The sequence below is a fragment of the Mustela lutreola genome, chromosome 17 (genome assembly GCF_030435805.1).
Source record: "Mustela lutreola isolate mMusLut2 chromosome 17, mMusLut2.pri, whole genome shotgun sequence".
Classification (NCBI taxonomy): Eukaryota; Metazoa; Chordata; class Mammalia; order Carnivora; family Mustelidae; genus Mustela; species Mustela lutreola.
This window is the reverse complement of record NC_081306.1, coordinates 40,940,143-40,960,160: the sequence shown is the minus strand read 5'-3', so window position 1 is coordinate 40,960,160 and position 20,018 is coordinate 40,940,143. Positions and strand designations below refer to the sequence as shown.

Below are 20,018 nucleotides of genomic sequence, written 5' to 3'. Positions count from 1 at the left end.
AGAAGACAGACTTGGGGTATAACCTCGCCCCTCAGCACCCCCGTCCCCCGGCAGGTTCACACTCTCTCATACACACATCCCCGGGCTGGGAATATCAGACTTCTGTTTATTAGGAGGGAGGGAGGGAAGAGGCAGAGCCCCTTGCCCTCACTCTCCTCAACACAGTGCAAAGTCCCCAGGCCGCTGCCCTTCCAGGTAGGGGTGGGGAGGTGGGTGAGCAGAAAGCCTTAGTTCTAGCAGCAAGCCAAGAAAGAGCTGGAGGAGGTTTGCGTCTTCCTCAACACAGAGGCCCATGGACCCAATCCACCTCAGCCCCGGGCCCTCTGGCAGGCTCAGACGTCAACAGGCTCCCGGCCTCGGTTCTGCCTCTTCACCACAAATACCCTCTGTCCCGACACGGTCACCAGCAGCGTGTGTTCTCCAAAGACCACTGGAGAGGAGACACACCTTCCCCCACCCGGGAGAGGGAAGGGAGCACAGAGTTAGTGGGGTACAGTGGCCTCTCTAGGGTCACACGAACTGGTGGGATCGAAGCCAAAGGCATTCAGTGGTTCAAGGTACTCCATTATGTCCCCTTCCTTCTCGTGCTTTCTCATCGTTCAGATGCAGGGGTGAATCCCAAAGGGACCAGGGACCCCAGGGGGGATGGTGGGAGGTTAGCAGGAGATGGACTTTTTTTTTTTGTTTCCCCCTGAGAAGAGAAGCCTCTGGAACCAACCCCCCACCCACCACCACCACCAGGGGCAGGGGCTGAGGCTCACCTGACAGGCGCTTGAAGGGTATATTTGTGCTGTGGTGCAGCCGGAAACCACAGGCTGTGCTGACCAGCTCGGAGATGGCACTGGCTGCCTGCTCGTCATTCTCTAGATCCCCAGATGACTGCGGATGGCAGAAATTAGGGAACAGAATTAGGGAAGAATTCCAGGGATCGTCACCTTGGCCTCTAGCATTTGTAACCTCTCCCTCTCCATTTGCCAGGACCCCTTAAGGTCACCCCTGTTTTTGGAAAAACCAACCCGAAACTCTCTTATGATACTGTTGCCCCTCCTGGTGCCATCTTGTTTCTCATCCGTACAGTATGGGCCTTCTCCCAGTGAGCAGTGACCCTTGTTTCTTTCCTGACATTTCTTTCTTAATCGCTGAAATGCGATTTCTCCCCTTCTCCCCACTTGATAAAACCATTCTCAAACATCTGTGCCCACCCAGCACCGACAGGTTCAAGGCCCCTCTTCTCCTGTTGACTTGTTGCCCTGCCTGCACATTCTGAAACATGAACAAACATTCTCTTTGTCCTTGAGCCCTTCCGTAGTACCTGACCCTTGGGTAATGATGTGACTGTGGCCTAGGCTTCCTCTTTTGGTGCTTGTCTCAGAGTTTCCTCTCCCAACCTCCTCAACAAGGACCTCGCAACTAGGTCACATTCAGTCCCCTCTGCTCTCTGGGACATTCTGTACCTCCGTCTTCTCATCTGTAATTTGGGACAAGTTCCTATCCAAAGGCTTGTTGTGAGGATCACACTGAGATAGTATTGGTGAGATGCTCAGAACAGCTCCTGGCAATACATACTGTATTAAAATGTCTAAAGTCATCAAAATCTCCTTACCTCACCCCTCCCTAGTCAACTTCTTTCTTAATTTCCTGTTTGTGAAGGCACCATCATTCTAGGCTTGGGTTCCAAGTCTTACTAGATGGAGAAGTATCTCCTCCAATTACCTGTCTCTAGTCATTATCAAGATATACTGACTCTTCTTTTAAAATTTCTTCTCTCCTTGTTCCTCCTCGCTGCCACCAGACCTGCCTCATACCTAGATTTTTGCAGCAGCTCCCCCTGCTTCTGAATCCCCACCTGTTCTATCTTCACACCTGATAGAACAATCTTGCTGAATTCTTTCTTTAGCTCTCATTTCTGTTCAAAACCCTTCGAAGCTCCCATTACCCTCAAGATTAACCCAAATGTGTCAACCCAGCCTTGAAAATCCTCCACAATGAGACCTTTCCTTACCACATCCTCTTCTAAACCTTTCCAAATCTTTTCAATTTTCCCACCATTCCAACTCTGAGTACTCTCCTTTTCTGCCTGTTCACAACCATCGATTGCCCAGATGAATTCTTACCTCCTCCAAGAGTCTCCTTGTTATAATGTAAGTTACAACACAAAGGTTGATTCCTTCATTTTCTGGTCTCCTTCACTAGTCTTTACAACTTGCATTGCTTTCAACTTGTATCCTTAAGCCTTGTCTCTCCAGCTCCATTAAAAACTTCTAGAAAGCTTAACACTGTATTGTACTATGAAACAAAATTCATAGCCTCTTAGATAAATACCAAATAGAGACCTATTCGAGAGAACTTGGATAGTATCAGTTATCAACAATCCTGTAACTAGTTGTCTGACTTGGTTAAAGTCATTAAACCTCTCAACTCAGATGTTACTAGAGTATGATTCCAGCGATTTGATTAGTTACTGAAAGCTGTCTCTCTGCCAAGCATGATAGCTATGACCTAGAATAGAGAACTCAGGCTAAACTCGGCAATGTTAAAAGAGATCACAGGGCCATTTGTCCTTGATGGACCCCCTCCCTTGCCCAGAACGCACCGCCAGCACCGCGCCTTCACTCAGCACCAGGTAGCCAAGCTGATCTGGGATTCGCTCCAGCCCCTGGGTCAGTGCAGAAGTCTAGTTGGTAAAGATGCAATTAGTGAAAAGGATGCTGGGATGGCCCTAGGTGGTCTTCACTTGCAAACCCAAGTCTCGCTTGACAAGCCCCCCCAAACCTTCTCTTTCCCCAGCTACGGCCCTTCCAGACCCTCTCCTCTACAAAGCCTTCAACACTCATCTTGCTGAGCTTCCCACTTTCTCACCCTCTGACCCTAGGCTCCTTTGGCCTCCGCAGCTCCGCTGTTCCCTTCCCCCCACCCGCCCCGTCTCCCAATTCCCCCGGGGGCCGGCCCCACCCCCGCAGACTACTCCCCGGCGCCCATACACCCTCGCACAGATCCCTCTTCAGCCCTCTACGTCGCCTCCCCTCCCTCTCTATTCTGTCTGCGTCCGGGGTGGATAGGAGGTAAGGGCTGAGTACAGGCCCAAGTCGGGGGAACCAAAGAGATTGGGGAACAGGGATGCAGAACCCCTAGCGCTTACTCCCGCGCATGCGTCCTCACTCACCATCGCAGCCTTAGGTGCTGGGGGCGCTCCCTATCAGATAGGTAGCTTCCGGCTCCAGACCCAGGTCACGTGCTTCCACCAGGCGGTCCCCTCCAGCCCTACGTCTCCTGCCTTTAGCCCCGCCCCCGGAATGCGGATTGGGCCATGAGTACATCATCAGCCTTAATCTGCCAGTGCGGAGCACCGCCTCCCGAAGACGCAAGCGGATTGGTCGTAGGCCCTCCTTCACAGCCCTCTCCCCGCCCCTCAGCCCCGGTGCTCAAGGGGAGGGGGCGTGTCGGCGGGAGGGTGGAGCCTGGAGGGGCGGGGCCGGAGGGAGGAGGGCGGGCTGAGGGTGTGCGCCTGCGCACAGAGGGGGCCGACGTTCCCTTTCGGCGAAACTGCCCACGCGTGAGCTTACGAGTCGTGTATAAAGTGAAATGACGTGAAATGCACGTGAAGAGCTAGTCAAAGGCTACTTTTATTTCTACCCCAGGAAACTATTCTCTCAAGACAAATGCCTAAGGGATTTGTTCCTAAAATAGCTTTTCCTCCCGGGATTCTGGGATTCTGTGCGAAACAGCGAGACAGTGAGTGGAGTCCCCGCCTCCTCCCCTCGGGCGAGGCAGCCGCGAAGCTGGCTGTTCTCTCCCAGGAAAGATTAGGAACCGTACCCTGAAGTCGTTTTATTAATACCTGAGTGTCACCTCGAAAGCTTTTTTTTTTTTTTTTTTTTTTAATTTAAGTGGTTTCCAGACCCGCAATACCATTGTCACTGAGAGAGTGTTGGTGAGGTCAAAATGAAGGGTGATTTTAGAAATAATAAACCCTTCTTGGCGAAGGTGTGGAGAAATTGGCGTCTTCGTGCATTGCTGACGGGGCTGTGAAACGGGGCAGCTGCTGCGGAGAGAAATTTGAACTAGAGCAGTACCCCCCTTGGAGGGATTCCCGAGAGATCTGGAAACACGTCCACGCAAGACACTTGCACACAAATATTCACAGCAGTGTTAGTCCTAATAGCCCAAGGATGGGAACCGCCCCCCCAAATATCCATAAACTCAAAAACAGGTAAATAAAACACGGCATGTCCATACAATGGATTCTCATCCAGCTGTAAAAAGGAATGAAGTACTGATAAGTCCTGCAACATGGATAAACCTTGAAAACATTATGCTAAATGAAAGCAGTCAGATACCCGAGGCCACGCAGTATGAATCTGTTTATGCGAGATGTCTAGACTAGGCAAATCCCCAGAAACAAGAAGCAGATTGGAGGTTGCCAGGAGCTGAGCAGAGGGGGAAAGGGGGAGCGACTCCTAATTGGTGATGAAAATCACCAAAAGTTTTGGGGTGGTAGAGTGATGATGGTTACACAGGCTGTAAATGGAGTAAAACCACTGAATTGCACACTTTAGAACGGTGAATATTACTGCATGTGAGTTATGTCTCAAATAAAACTAAGTACTGTTGCTTGAGAAGGTTCATTAGAGAAAATGGATGCCTTTTTTTTTAAATGAAGTTTATCTATTTATATATTTATTTTTTAGAGAGAGAGAGTGTGCACATGTGAGTGGGGGAGGGAGAGCAGAGAGGGAGGGAGAGAGAATCCCAGAGAGGCTCCACACTCAGCACAGAACCCCACAACCCTGAGATAATGATCTGAGCTGAAATCAAGAGTCAGATGCCTAACCAATTGAACCACCCAGATGCCCCAAATAAGGTATGTTTATAACATAAGATTTAAATTGGGAGGAGGCTATAGAAACAAAGTTATGTGGAGATGCTTAATTTGCAAAGGCCTCCCCGTTGACCTTAAATATTGGTGACACTTCACAGCATCATTTTCTTTAACTTACTCTCCGGAGCATTTTTCATCCCAACACTCACCTATCCCTCTCATTATCCACACGGTGAGAGTATCCCCATTTTGCAGATGAGGAAGTGCAAATTTAAGAGAGGTTGAGCCCTGCTCACAGGCATTCTAGCTAGCAAGTGGCAGAGCCAGCCAGATTCCAGTCCAAGTTGCTGGCACGGAGTCTGATGCTTTTCCCATTGTTCCATCAGCCACTACAGTTATTATTACCTTTTTTTTTTTAATTTTATTTATTTATTTGACAGAGATCACAAGCAGGCAGAGAGGCAGGCAGAGAGAGGGGAAGCAGGCTCCCCGCTGAGCAGAGAGCCCGATGCGGGGCTCGATCCCAGGACCCTGGGATCATGACCTGAGCCGAAGGCAGAGGCTTTAATCCACTGAGCCACCCGGAAGCCCTTATTATTACATTTAATTTTACCTCAGAAATTCCATGTTTTTATTTTACTTGACACAGAGGAGCACTTCACAGGACAATGCTCATCAGCCATCATCAGAAGTATTTCATTTTTATAAATTATACTCATGTAGAGAGGTAAGTTTCTCATTCTTTCATTCAACCAGAGTTTATTGAGCACCTTCTGTGTACCAGACACTCGTCTTGGATTTGGAGATATTATCTATCTTCCTTTCTGTCTCAAAATGATAAAGGTCAAGGGAATGGTTTTTAAAAATTGAAATAATGGTTACTTCTGGGATTGAGAGGGGGATGAGATAGAAAGAGATACAAAGCGTTCAGAGTCTGAATTATGCTTGTGTGCCCCCACCTCCAAATTCATATATTGACCCTGATCCCTACTTTGATGATATTTGGAGGTTGGGACTTTGGGAAGTGCCCAGAAACTACATATTCCTTTATTTTCCCCCAACTTTGTCCCTCCCAACATACGTACTTTGTCCCACTTGGATCACAGGGGCTCGTATCTCTCGTGTAACACTTATTGCGTCTCACTGCTACTCTTTGTTTGCCTGCCTGGCTCACTTACAAGCTGGGCAGGGGTCAGGGCTGTGATGTTTCCAACATTTTATTCCCAAAGATAATGACTATTACTCCACAGTCTTCAAAAAGTGCTGGTTGGATGGATGTGTCAGGGTTACAAGGCAGGAAAGGCAGAGTGGGGGTTGGGAAGTCTGTTGATGGTTGTATATAATTTAGACTCTTGTTTGACCAAACCACTGGGTCCTGTAGCCTTGCCAAGTTAGCACATAAAGTGAACCATCACAGCCACAAAACCCAAAGAGGGCGGGTGCCCCTTTGCTGTGATGGTCTCTGTGGCAGCTTTCATACCTGGGCCTGCAGTTGTGGGAGAGGAAAACCTTTCCCACTGGTTTTCCCCTGCCTCCACCCAGGGGTATTATGGGATAACTGAGCAAAGGGGAAGGAATGTGCTTTGTAAGTACATATCTTGGGGGAAACACTGGTGAGCCAGAAGGGGAGGAGGCATTTGAGTGTCTGGAGCCGGGCGGCTTGTGAGTACTGGGAGCCCATATAATGTTGGGAGAGTCCACTTCCTTGGTTCTCTGAGGCCAAGAGGTGACAAAGCCCATCTAACATATGCAGGCTCTCTCAAATCTCAGGCTGCTTCCATTTCTCAAATTTAATAGTATGCAAAAACCCAAAGAGAAGCAAAAACAGGGTTCCAAAATTGTGGCATGATTGAAATGGTTACATTTAACAGATAAATGCTTTTAACACAGAGATATTATAAAGCCTTATGACTTTGACAGTTCTGCAGTAATTGCCAGGTTTACAAAGTTAATCTGTGAGGCAGAAGGCTATAATGAGACACCAGTTAAGTCATAATCTGAAAAGTCTCCTTTCTTCCTTGTGGGCATGTCTCTGACTGAATAAATAACCAAACCCCTTTAGAGGGAATGTTCAAAATCTACATTTGAGGATTTTGTGAATGTGAAGCCTAGGCAAAAAGTCCCTCTCCGCCTGGGCAGGGTTCCAGATACAGCTTTAACATGCTTGAGTTTCTAGTTATTTTTATGTCCTTAAGGAGGGGGGGTCCCAGACAGAATTAATAATGTGGTCGTGAGTCATATCCTCAGCCCTGGACTCATACTTTTTTTTCAGTTATAGATCCACACTCTGCTGAAATTATAATTCCTTCTAGGATTTAAGTTTTTCCTCTAAGCCAGAAAGGATTAATTCATTCATTATTGAAAGCTGTGACTCTATGTCAGCCACTGTTCTAGAGGTAGTGGGTAGAACAAATGTCTCTACCTTCATGGAGCTTATACTCTAGTGGAGACAGAAAACAAACAGTACATATAAGAGGAAAATTAAGAAGTATGCTAGAAGATAGTAAGTGGTATGGGGGAAAAATCATCAAAGTAAATGGGGCCCAGAGTATGGGGATAAGAGGGGACATGCTATAGTATTAAATAGGGTGGTCACGGTAGGTCTCTCTGAGGAGAGAGAATACTCAGGCAAAGTCTGGAAGGAGGTGAGGGGATCAACCTGGAGGAGACCTGGGAGAGAGTATCTACGGCAGAGGTAACTATCACAAAGGCTCAGTGTGTGCGTGTAGGAATGTGTGTGACTGATAGACTTGAGAATCAGCAAAAAAGCCCGTGTGACTGAAACTGAATGATCAAGGGGAGAGTAGTAGGAGAAAAGTTCAGGGAGGTAATGGATGCCAGATGATGTACTGTTGTGTGGGAATTTGGTTTTTCCTCTGAGTTAGTTATTGCCAACCTTTTCCCTCTATTATTCTCCTTCGGAGAGTCTTTCATTTCCTAATTGGTGCCCTCTCATAAAATTTGCATATCATAGATAGACTTATATTTGTCTATGTACTGTGGCCTTCAGAGGGCCACAAACCATTGTAATATCCAAGATTTTTTTTTTTTTACCCCCAACCCCTAAGAAACAACTTTTATCTCCCTGGAGATGATATTGCTTCTGTTGAGAATGCATACTGGGTGAACTAGGAAGTCACCAGGGATTTTAAACAGAGGAATAACATAATCCTACTATTAAAAGGATCATTCTCACTGTTATGTTGAGAAAAGGCTATAGGAAGGTAAGTGTGGAAGCAAGAAGACCAGTTAGGTAAGAGATTATGGTGACATAGACCAGGGTAGTGGTAGTGGAGGTACTGAGAGGTAGTCAGATTATAAGCACATTTTGAAGGTAAAAACAATAGGATTTCCTGATGCACTGAATGTAGCATGTGAGAAAAAACAAAGCAATAAGAATGATTTTGTTTTTGACCCGAGCCACTGAAAGGATGGCATTATCATCAACTTAAATGGGAAAAGCCAAGGATTGAGTAGTTTATTTAGAGGGCATTTGGGGGTGGTGGAAATAAAGTTCATTTTTGCCACATCTATCTGCGATGTATTGCAAGTGGAGATTTTGAGTAGATAGATATGAATCTAGAATTCAGGAAAGAGTTCTGTGCTAGAAATATAAATTTGGGAGCTGTTGGTAGATAGATAGTCCTTAAAGCCACGAGACTGGATGAGCTCAACAAGGGAGTGAGTGTCAATAGAAAAGAGAATCAGGGTCTGATCCTTGGGGCATGTCAACATCAAGAAGTTGTGAGAAGAGGAGGAATCAGTGAAGAAGTCAGAAGAAACAGTCAGTGAGGTCAGAGGAAACCAGGAAAGTGAGATGTCCTGAAAAACAAGTAAAGAGCATGTATCAGGGAGGAGGAAGTATCTAGCTGGTGCAAACACTGCTGATGGGTGCTGAGAACCTTCAGTAGGTGATTGATTGTTGGATTATGTGCTATAAAAGTCAATGATAACTTCAAGAAGGGCAGTTTCAGTGGAATGGTCAGAGCAAAGTCTGGTTATATCAAGATTAAGAGAGACCAGGAGTGGAGAAATCAACAACATTGAGTAAAGTCATCTACTGTTAAAAGAGTTTTAACTACAAAGGGATCCAAGAAATGGGGCAGTCGTTGGGTAGAAGGGCCAGATACATCAATGATCAGAACAGACCTCCGTCATCAGTGAGGTCTAGGGAGGAGGGTTTTATCAAAATGAGAGAATAGATGTACACCAATAGGAATAACTCAGAAAAGAGGATGTATATGGTGATATAAGAGAGAGTAAGGAGAAGTTCTGGGGCAATAGCTTTGTGAAGCTGAGGAAGGATGGGGTTTAGTGAAGGATTGTCTTTAGATACAAATATAGATGGTTCATCCATGGTAGCTGATAGGCGTGGACACAGATTTTGATAGCTAGATAGAAAATGGAGGTGGGGAGTCTGAAATTTTTTCAGCAATGGGAACCACAGTCACTGCCTGAGAGAGAGGAGCAGATGGCATATTTGGGGTTTGAGGACAGAGGCCCAGGTATGAAATGGTCAGCCCAGAATGAGTGACTGAGAGGCGGTGGATAACAGTGGAGAGCCGCTCACAGAAATGAAAAGCTGTATGGTGTTGAAAGATTCACCTACATGGATTTTCAGATTGCTGAGTGTTAGGACAGGTAAGAAATTGGAAAGCCAGGAGGTGACATTGTTTAGAAATGAGGGAGGGGGGACATGTCAGCTGGCAGATAGCAGAAGCAACTTGTGATGGGATTGGAAAGGTCCTGACCAGTTGTTAGCTTGAGTCCCACTCCTGGTCAAGGAAGTGGAGCTGGAAGGGCAGCAGGATAGCGCAGGCAACATGACCTCAGAGGAGTGGCATACTGAGCCCAAAAGCCGAGGCCCAGGGGCAGCCAGTCAGCAACAAGTGAAAAGGTTGACTGGAAGCTAAATTAAGAAGAGGTTCTTATGCTTTCATTAGAGGGTGAGTGTGTCCTGGTTGGGGCAGGCATTTGTATTGAAAGGATCCTAATAGTGAGATGAGATGTGTAGATTCTCAGAGCTGCTAGTGCACATGATCCCATAGGGCCTGATCACCAGGAGTCCTATCGGCACCCCTGTGAACTTGTTAAATAACATTTTCTTTGTTTGTGAAGTAATAGCCCTGTATGACTTGTATTTGAAAATATCGACTCATCTTCATCCTCTCTTAAGCCCCTAAAACCTCAGTTCAGGGCTGTTAGAATTTAGCCCTTGCCTTGCAAACCAAGATCATAAGCTAGGGCCCTATTTTCTCAGAATTTGGCAAAACAAAATCAAACAGAATTCAGGCCCACAAATCCAATATCATCTTTTTGTTTTTTCCAGCTAGCCCTCCATAAAACCACCCATGAGAGGTAAGGCAGCCAAATGTGGTGACCCTTTGCTCTCCTCAAATGACAGTGTAGCCACTGCCAACAGAAGTATGACCTGGGCAAGTCTTGGCAGATAGTGTGAAGAGAGGAAGTGTCGGAGACCAGGAAGGAGCTAAGATGGGCACGGGATGGTAACATGGATCCCGGGGGGGTATATGCTGAAGCGTAGGGGTCTAACCAAATTCCAAGTCAACTCAGAGACAGAAGGGGTTGGGCCCATCTAGGAGAACTTTCCTTGGTTGGACATGGGACTCTTTCCTGACTTTGGCTTTTCCCCCCAAAAAGTCCTCCCAAGGGTGCCTGGGTGGCTCAGTCAGTTAAGCATCTGCCTTCAGCTCAGGTCATGATCCTGGAGTCCTGGGATGGAGTCTCGAGGCCAGGCTCCCTGCTCAGTTGGGGGTCTGCTTCTCTCTTCGTCCCCCTCTCCTTGCTATCTGCACACTCTGTCTGTCTCTGTCTCTCTGGGGGAGGGGGAACGGCGGGAAGTCCTCCCAAGTTGACTAGATTATAAGGTGAACCTATGACTTTAATTTTATTTCATGATTCTTAATCTTTTTATCACCAATGACCCCCTTTGTTCTGGACAGAATATTTGTCTCCCGGCATCCACATTCATATGTTGAAATCCTAACCCCAAGTGTGATGGGAGTAGGTTGGGCCTTTGGGAGGTAATTAGGTCACGAGAGTGGGATTAGTGCTCTGGTAAGAAGAGACAGGAGAGAGCTTCCTTCTGGTCTCTGTTCTCTACCATGTGAGGATAAAACTAAAGTCAGCAGTTTCGACTCAAAAGACCATGCTTTTAGTCCACCCCCGACCACATCCTTTTTAGTCTCTTTTTATAACGTTGCATTTATGATGTAACCGTTTCCCCATTTTTGTTTCAAATTTATTAAAATCTTCCTTTCCACTTTCACTATCCATTGGATATTGGATACCTTCAGTATCCGCTTCTACTAAATATGTTAAATACTTCAGATAGTTCACAGACCTCACTGTGGGAACCCAACTTCCTCATTTCCGGCGCTGCCTGGGTCAGTTCCTGTGCACTGTGTCAGTCCTGTCCCTATTACCATCGCCTTCTGTCAAGGCTGACTTCCTGGGTACTCGAACTGCACAGCCACACAGAGCCCCATGCTCAGAAGGGCCTATGCTGCGTTTAATGCTCTGCTGTCCCCATTTTGAAATTTGTAATAATCTTTGAACCAGGGGCCCCATGTTTCCATGTTTCCATGTTGCCCCTGGGCCCCCAGTCGTTATAATTGGTCCCACCGGACTGTGGGAGGTCTTGGGGTTGGTGGGAAGATACGGCCCTGAGTTACTCGGGCGGACTGCTCCAGACCCTGCTAGGAGGGAAGCAGACTTCCCTCTCTCACGGTCTATGCCTCAGACCCAGTTCATTTGCATCAAACAATAGAAACATGGACATGGATCCCCTCTTGCCTCTTTGATTGGAAACCCCCTGCCGCACATCCTGTGCCTGTCGCTCTCCCTTTTGTTTCCTTGTGCTGTATTTCATTTTCCCCCTCGACCAGATGTGTTACAGTTAAGCAAATGACCAAGAGCCTCCTCGGTGGGGAGCCCCACTCACCTCCCACACCACCTTTTGCCCCCACCGCGTGGGCACCCATGCACTTTCGCAGAATTCCTGCGCTATCATTGAACTTTCTGGCTCCAAATGCACCAGGAGCTGAGAGTGGCAAATGGCAAGAGGGAAAGGAGAGGGCAGGAGGAGGAATGGAGGACAGGGAAGGGAGAACAAGAAGGAAGAGAGACGCAAAGGGGCAGGAAGTGTGGGTTAGGAAGTGCTTGGGATGAGACCTTGCTAATTCCATCTGCAGAGCTGGTACCTGCTCACCCCTCCCCACCTAGGTGAGCAGACTGCTTAATGATCCTGCCAGCCCGCTCCCGAGACCACAGCAAAAACAAAACCAGGAACCCCTGAGCTGGGTTGTCAAGTTCAAACTCTCGGGTTTAAAAGCATCCCGGATGTGGCTGTAACCTTCCGTCTCTGCCTCTGCCTGTCTGGGATCACGCATGTTTTTCTCAGTGCACGTGGCCCTTCTATCTGGGATGCTCTTCTCTCCCTCCTCTGCCTATCTGTGAACTATTTCCTCCTTCAAGGCCCTCTTCAAACCACCAGTTCCTCTGGGAAGACTCCCTGTGCCCAGATTTTGCCGCAGGGTCCTGTGTGCTGTTCCGTCTGGTATTAGACGTCATACTGCAGCTACTGGTGTATGAGACAGGTTCCCCACGTTAGCTGTGAGCGCTACAAAGAACCCTAGCAGTGTGCCTGACCCAATCGGGGATCCGTATGTGCAGAATGAACAAATGAACAGAGGTGAGGAGGGAGAAAATGGGAAAGAGGAGCAGAAAAGGAAGAAAATCTGATAACAAGCAAAGGAGGCAGAACAAAAGAAGAAATTAGAGAGGAAAAATAATCGCCTCCTTCAGAATTTATAAAGTGTGTTTTATGTCTTCGGAACATTTACGGTTATAGTTATCAACACAACTACTTTGCAATGCAAGTAAGGTAGATAGGATTAATTTAGTTACAGATGAAACAGGTGAAGCAAGTTATATGAGATGTAGAGTGAGTAACTGATGGTAACAGGAAGGGTGACCTGAATCCAGGATGGTGTTTGTGGGGAAGGAAGTGGTGCTGGTACATCATCTATTTCTTTTCAGGGAAAGGGAGAAAAAAGATAAAGTAAAAGGAGAAGCTCCTCCCTCGGCACCACCGCCACCAGAAACAGGAAAGGAAAAAAAATATTTGAGTAGGGGGGGTAGGTTTTATTTCTATGCTTTTCTCTTGAAGTCCGCAGTCACATTAAGCTGTTCGACCATGTATCAGTAGAGGGTGGATTTGATGTTTGTTTGTTTTGAAGACATGGAGGCTTAGGAGGCTTAAGGGGATAATGAAACAAATTGAGTTTAGGAATTAAGAAAAATAATGACGTCTGATTCTCTTGTTATCTGGACTAGAGACAGCTTGGGATAGTACAGTCTGGAACCCAAAAGTTTCAGAAATGGGAAGGGGATGATGAGAGCATTATAGGTTTTGGGTGAGGTCTCTAGATCATACTGTATCCCCAACGGGCAAAGGGGTAGGGAAGGTTTGTTGATGAAGACAGTTCAAACTTATTTTATTTTTTAAAAGATTTTACTTTTAAGTAATCTCTTTTCCAAACATGGGGCTTGAACTCACAACCCTGAGATCAAGAGTCCCACGATCCACCAAATGGAACCAGTCAGGTGCCCCTTTAAACTTATTTTGTTTTTCATTTTTTTAAAGGTTTTTTTTTTTTTTTAATTTATTTGAGAGATGTACATTGAGAGAGAGCATGAGAAGGGAGAAGGTCAGAGGGAGAAGCAGACTCCCCATGGAGCTGGGAGCCTGATGCGGGATTCGGTTCTGGGACTCCAGCACCATGACCCAAGCCAAAAGCAATCACTCAACCAACTGAACCACCCAGGCGCCCTAAACTTACTTTAAAAACCAAAAAAATACATAAGCATTATAGAAAAATTAGGAAATGCACATATGCAAAAAGAAGAAAATGATATTTAGCCACAGGCTATCTTTCAGAAATACTATCGGCATTTGGAGCCCTTCAACTGTGTACACACATATATTCAACAACCCTGAGCCTGGGTGGTTCAGTCAGTTAAGCATCTGCCTTGGGCTCGGGTCATGATCTCAGGGTCCTGGAATCAAGTCCCACATCGGGCTCCTTGCTCATCAGGAGGCCTGCTTCTCCCTCCTGCTCCCCCTGCTTGTTCTCTCTCTCTTTCTGACAAATAAATAAAAGCTTTAAAACAGTTACCTCATTTTCAATCATATAATTTATGTAATTTTAATAATTTTGTATTGTATACCTGGGTACTTAAATTGATTTCAGTTTTCATTTTTAAACAACATGCACTGAAAATTCTTGTGCCCATCCAGGATGATTTCCTGGGGATAACTTTCTAGAAGGAGCATTTTAAAGAATGGCATTTGGGGTGCCTCGGTGGCTCAGTCGGTTATGCGTCCGCCTTTCACTCAGGTCATGATCTCAGGGTCCTGAGCAGGGAGTCTGTTTCCCCCTTTCCCTTTGCCTTTCGCCCCTCTCTTGCATATGCAATCTCTCTCTCTCTCTCTCTCTCTCTCTCTCTCTCTCTCTCTCTCTCCAATAAATAAATAAATAAATCTTCAAAAAAACATAAAAATAAAATGAAGGATGGCAGTCTACAGTGTAGAGTAGTAGCTAAACCATGGGTTAAAAACACTTGTTTGTGGGGCACCTGGGTGACTCAGTGGGTTAAGCCTCTGCCTTCGGCTCAGGTCATGATCTCAGGGTCCTGGGATCGAGTCCCGCATCGGGCTCTCTGCTCAGCAGGGAGCCTGCTTCCTCCTCTCTCTCTGCCTGCCTCTCTGCCTACTTGTGATCTCTTTCTCTCTCTGTCAAATAAATAAATAAAATCTTTAAAAGAAAACAGAACATTATTTGCTATGTAATTTAGTTACATCATTTAGTTTCTCTGTGTCTCTGTTCGTGCATCTGTAAATGAGGGTGCGAGCATACTGCTCCATAGGGCTGCTGGGAGGATTAAAAGAACTAATAACACACTTAGCCTAGAGTTTGGACATGATAAGAGCTCAATAAATGTGAGCTATTATTATTGCTAGACAGTTCTTTCAAAAAGTTGCACAAATTACAGAGTACTCTATGCTAGGATAAACTGTCACTAGAATTAATGTTGGATATTATCATTCTTTTAAATTAGTAATGCTCAACCTTGGCTGTACATTGGAATCATGGGGAAAACCTTAAAAATTACTGATACACACTGGTCCCACTCTCCAAGATTCTGATTTAATTGGTCTGGGATGTGACCTTGGGCATTGAAATTTTTGAGGCTTCCCAGGTGATTCTGATGGACAGATAGGTGAATTATCACTGTTTCATTTCCTCTTTGATGGAAAAAAAAAAGTATCAATGGTGCTAGCAGCTGAGGGGAGGGGGAGTAAGGAGTAACTGCTTAAGGGGTACTAGGTTTCCTTTTGGGTGATGAAAATTTTTGGAACTAGAGAGATGTGGTAGTTCTATAACACTGTGAATATACTAAATGCCACAGAATCGCTTACTTTAAAATGATTAATTTTGGTGTTACATGAATTTCATCCCAATAAGAAAATTAATAGAGAAATATTATATCTTTTAATATCTTTATTTACAATTATGGTTGAGGATTTAAGTATATGTTTAGTAACCATTAGGATTATTTTTCTTTTATTCTTTCTCTTAGGCCTGTCTATTGCCTACTTTTCTGTCGGATGTTCATTGTACTGTTTGGAGGAGCTCTTAGAATGTTAACCTTTGTCCGACACAGGTTTTAAATATTTCTCCAGTTTGCTTTTTGTCTTTTAATTTACTCATATGTTTTTTGAGTATACAAGTTAAATTTTTTTCTTGTAATTAAGCTGTCAGGTTTTTTATGATTTTGTCCTTTGTGTCAGGCTTATAAAGCACCCCCCCACACACACACACACGCACTAGAAAAAGAGAAAACTAAACCTAAAAAGAGCAGAAGGAAGGAAATAATAAAGATTAGAGTAGAGATAACCAAAGTAGAGAATACAAAAATAATAGAGAGGGGCACCTGGGTGGCTCAGTGGGTTGGGCCTCTGCCTTTGGCTCAGGTCATGATCTCAGAGTCCTGGGATCGAGCTCCACATCCGGCTTTATGCTTGGCGGGGAGCCTGCTTCCCCCCTCTCTCTGCCTACTTGTGATCTCTCTCTCTCTGTCAAATAAATAAATAAATCTTAAAAAAATAATAGAGAAAAATCCATTAAGCCAAAAATTGGTTCCTTGAAAAGATCAACAAAATTGACAAATCTTTAGCCAGACCATGAAAAAAAAAGAAAGAAGCCTCAAATTAATAAAATCATAAATGAAGGTGATAACATTACTACTGACCTTACAGGAAAAAAAAGATCAAAAGAATATTCTGAACAGTTGCATGCCAATAACTTAAATAATCTAGATGAAATGGACAAAATTCCTAAATTTGGTACACACAATGTACCAAAATTGACTCAAGAGGAAATAAAAAATCTGAATAGACCAGTAACAAGTTAGGATATTGAATCAGTAATCAAAGTCATCCCCAAAAGGAAAAGTCCAAGACCAGATGGCTTTACTGATGTTATCAGTGAAAAGTTCTACAAAACATTTAAAGAACCAATTCTTCTCAGACTCTTTCAAAAAATTGGAAAGGAAGGAACACTTCCTAATTTATTCTATTAGTCCTTATACCAAGGTCAGAAAAATACATTGCAAGGAAGGAAAACAGCAGACTAATATTCTTTATGGACACAGATGCAAAAATCTTAAAGTATTAGTGAACTAAATATATTGAAAAGATTATGCACACGGCAAAGGGGGATTTATTCCAGGAATGCAAAGACGGTTCAACTTATAGAAGTCAAGCGATATAATACATCACAGTAATAGAGAGAAGGAAAAAAAAAATCCCCACACAATCACCTTAATTGATGCAAAAAAATCACTTGATAAAATCCAACATTCTTTCATGCTAAAACAGGAAAATGATGCCTAATTTTACCTATTCAGTATTATATTAGAAGTTCTAGCCAGAGCAACTAGGCAAGAAAAACAAAACCCATCTAAATTGGAAATGAAGAACTAAAACTATATTTATTTGCAGATGACATGATTGTGTGTGTGCATGTGTGTGTGTAGAGAGAGAGAGAAAGAGAGAAATTCCAGAGAATCCACAAAAACAATATTAGCACTAATAAACCAATTCAGCAAAGTTGCAGGATACAAAACACACAAAAACCAGTTGCATTTATATTCATGAACAATTAGCAATCTAAGAATGACCTTTAAAAAACAATTCCAGGGGCGCTTGGGTGGCTCAGTGGGTTAAGCCGCTGCCTTCGGCTCGGGTCATGATCTCAGAGTCCTGGGATCGAGTCCCGCATCGGGCTCTCTGCTCAGCAGAGAGCCTGCTTCCCTCTCTCTCTCTGCCTGCCTCTCTGCCTACTTGTGATTTCTCTCTGTCAAATAAATAAATAAAATCTTAAAAAAAAACCAAACAATTCCATTTAGAATGCATAAAAAGAATAAAGTACTTAGAAATAAAGTTAACCAAAGAGGTGTGATACTTGAACCCTGAAAACTACAAAAAAAAAAAAAACTGCTGAAAGAAATTAAGGAAGATCTAAATAAGTGGAAATACATCCAAATTCATGGTCTGGAAGACTTAATATTGTTAGGATGACAATATTAGATCTGTCATACTACAAAGTGATTTACAGATTCAATGCAATCCTTATCAAAATCCCAAAGGCCTTTTTGCAGAAATGGAAATCACTTCTAAAATTCATAAATCAGGAGAATTGAAAACATAAAACTTATACACAAATGGTTGTAGCAGTACTACTGAAAAAGACCTGACATTTGCTTGTAGAAGTGGGCACTGGAGAAGTTGCAGCTTCAGAATTGTCAAGTGGCCAAAGAGGAAATCTAAAATGGGACAAAGCTGTAACGGGCGATCTGGGGGTGTGTGGCTTCTCACACATCCAGGGAGCTGAGGGAGGTGGAAAATGCTTAGATGAGTGCGCTGTGGGTTTCCTGTATTCCTATGTGACTGGGCTCAGCTGGGTGCAGTTTTCTGCATTACCTGGTATCCCCCTTGAACATCTCTCACTAACCTCTTCAAGCACTGATTTCCAGCAGGTTCCAGAAGGTAGGTTTACAGCAAGTTCTGCTGCTGTGACACCACAGTGACTTCTCTGCCATTCAGCAGGCCATGACTTGAGTCCTTTCCAAAAACGTCTGGAACTCAGCCCTAAGAATGGTAGCTCCCTTTGTATCTGCTATTCTTGCTAATCATTGTCCTCTGGAATAATCCACTCGGACGCTCTCAGATAGATACCCTTTTCCTACAGTCACACCAAAGTCCTCCCATTTTAGACTCACAATATATCAATAAAACAACTACGATGAAAACCAAATATATTTTGTGAAAATTTAAAATGAATGACAGAAGGTAAAGTCTCTCACTGTTGGCTTTTGGATATAGTGGATCATTATCTAAAACAGTTGTGAAAAAAGCGAGACCTCCGATGTGTAAGCCAGACTTTATGCAAAGGCCTGGGGTGTTGGGGGGGAGGGTTCTTGGCACCCCAGAATGGAATCTGCCTGCTTATAGGAGCTGTATTTGTTCCAAAGGACAGAAAGTGAGACTCAAGGATTCCAGGGGTTGAGAGGGGTGGGGTGGCGGGGCTAGGACTTAGAAAGGTGGATTAGAAACTTAGGACTTAGAAAGGCCTGGAAGAGTTTGTAATATGAGGCAGAACTTACATATATGCCACATACCAGTTTCCACACCCTTTCTTGGAAAGTTGCCAGAGTTAACCCTTAACGTTAGGAAGGTCTACTATTGTTTTATGCTTTTATTTTATTGTTTTATGCTACACATGGGTCCGTGGTTTATACTGGACATTTGACAGAAAAGTCTAGGCTGTCACAGATCCCTTCATGGGGTACAAAATTCTGACTGTGGGGTTGGTCTTTCTGGCTTGGGGGAGTACCACGCTTGCCTCTGCTGCCTCTCATCATTGACTCTTGTGTTCTCTCACTGTGTGGCCTAAGATTTGGCTTGACTAATGCTTTAATCTGGGTGAGGGGACTGAGGGAAGCTCTCAGTGTCCTTACCTGTGTCCCTGTGGGACTCCAAGGGCAGTCACTGCAGGGTGGGACATCGTCCTTAGGACGAGGTTGAGTGGTTGGGTATTAGGTCCTATTAGGGAATCCAAAACGCAAATCCCTAAGAGATTGTTCAAAGAAAATCCCTATGGAGGGGGGAACAAAAAGGCAATTCCCATGGTTCTCCACTCTCCTCACCCTTCAAAGGTGTTTCCTCTCTGTCCCAGTGCAAAAGAAAGAGATTGAAATCTTTGGTGTCCAGTCCTGCTTTTTAGAAAAGGTTGGAGGGAGGCAGAGATTCAGAGGAAAAAAAAAAAAAAATCCCTGTCTGGAAAGAGAGTGGGTAATTGGCTGTGTCTTTTGGAAATATGGGTATGGCAAGAAGCTAAGAATATCTCTGAGAGGGGTGCCTGGGTGGTTCAGTCATTAAGCGTCTACTCAGGTCGTGATCCAGGGTCCTGGGATGGAGCCCTGTGTTAGCTCCCTGCTCAGCAGGGAGCCTGCTTCTCCCTCTCCCACTCCCCCTGCTTGTGTTCCCTCTCTCACTTTGTCGTTCTCTGTCAGATAAGTAAATAAAATCTTAAGAAAAGAAAAGGATATCTCTGAGAGAAGGCATTTCCCTGTTTGTCCATAAGTCAAAACTGAAGTTCTGGGGCTTACTGTAGCTACAGATGTATTTCGTGTGGACTGTTTCAACTCACGTTTAAAACAGTTGGATGGGTTGTTGGTAGTTAAACAGTAGGGGCTTTCACATGAAAATAGGATTTCTGGTTCCATTTAAGTGGTTGATCTGGCAAGATTGGTCTTTATTTTAAAAGTATAAAGGAATTTGGCAGGGAAGCCCCAATTCCTTAACAATCTGGTCCAGGGAAAGTTGATTTCATTTCCAGAGTAACCTTTCAGTGTGAGAAAGAGCGAGCCAGACTCCTTTGGTGTAGCAGCCAAAACTTTCCACATTTTAAAAAAGTTGAACTATCACATGCATGGAAATATATAAATCATAAATGCTCAACGAAACAAAAGATAACACACCTGTGTAATCATCACTCGGGCCAAGAAATAGACATTGCCAGGATCCCCAGAAAATTCCTCTTATGCCCTT

General features: G+C 44.6%; 1 protein-coding gene across 3 annotated transcripts; it reads right to left on the bottom strand.

Moving 5' to 3' along the window:
• Positions 1–86: 86 nt before the first annotated feature.
• LAMTOR4 (late endosomal/lysosomal adaptor, MAPK and MTOR activator 4) lies at positions 87–3,319 on the bottom strand. Of its 3 annotated transcripts, none has more exons than XM_059153941.1 (4): positions 3,164–3,319; positions 2,594–2,674; positions 762–879; positions 87–447 (listed from the first exon to the last, which is right to left on the bottom strand). In XM_059153941.1, exons 1-4 carry the CDS (start codon positions 3,164–3,166, stop codon positions 401–403), a joined length of 249 nt encoding a protein of 82 aa, XP_059009924.1. In that variant the 5' UTR covers positions 3,167–3,319; the 3' UTR covers positions 87–400. The 3 variants fall into 3 exon arrangements, with proteins under 3 accessions (XP_059009924.1, XP_059009923.1, XP_059009925.1); XM_059153940.1 differs by having other exon boundaries at positions 87–430; XM_059153942.1 differs by lacking the exon at positions 2,594–2,674 and having other exon boundaries at positions 87–430; positions 3,164–3,254.
• Positions 3,320–20,018: the final 16,699 nt, after the last annotated feature.

What these genes read in the sequence shown, in the direction of transcription:
- LAMTOR4 (XM_059153940.1), bottom strand. An exon ending in GTGAAGGCGCGGTGCTGGCG is followed by an intron (nt 880 to 2,593) that starts GTGCGTTCTGGG and finishes TGCCATCCGCAG; the next exon opens with TCATCTGGGGATCTAGAGAA. An exon ending in ACCCTTCAAGCGCCTGTCAG is followed by an intron (nt 431 to 761) that starts GTGAGCCTCAGC and finishes TCTCCTCTCCAG; the next exon opens with TGGTCTTTGGAGAACACACG.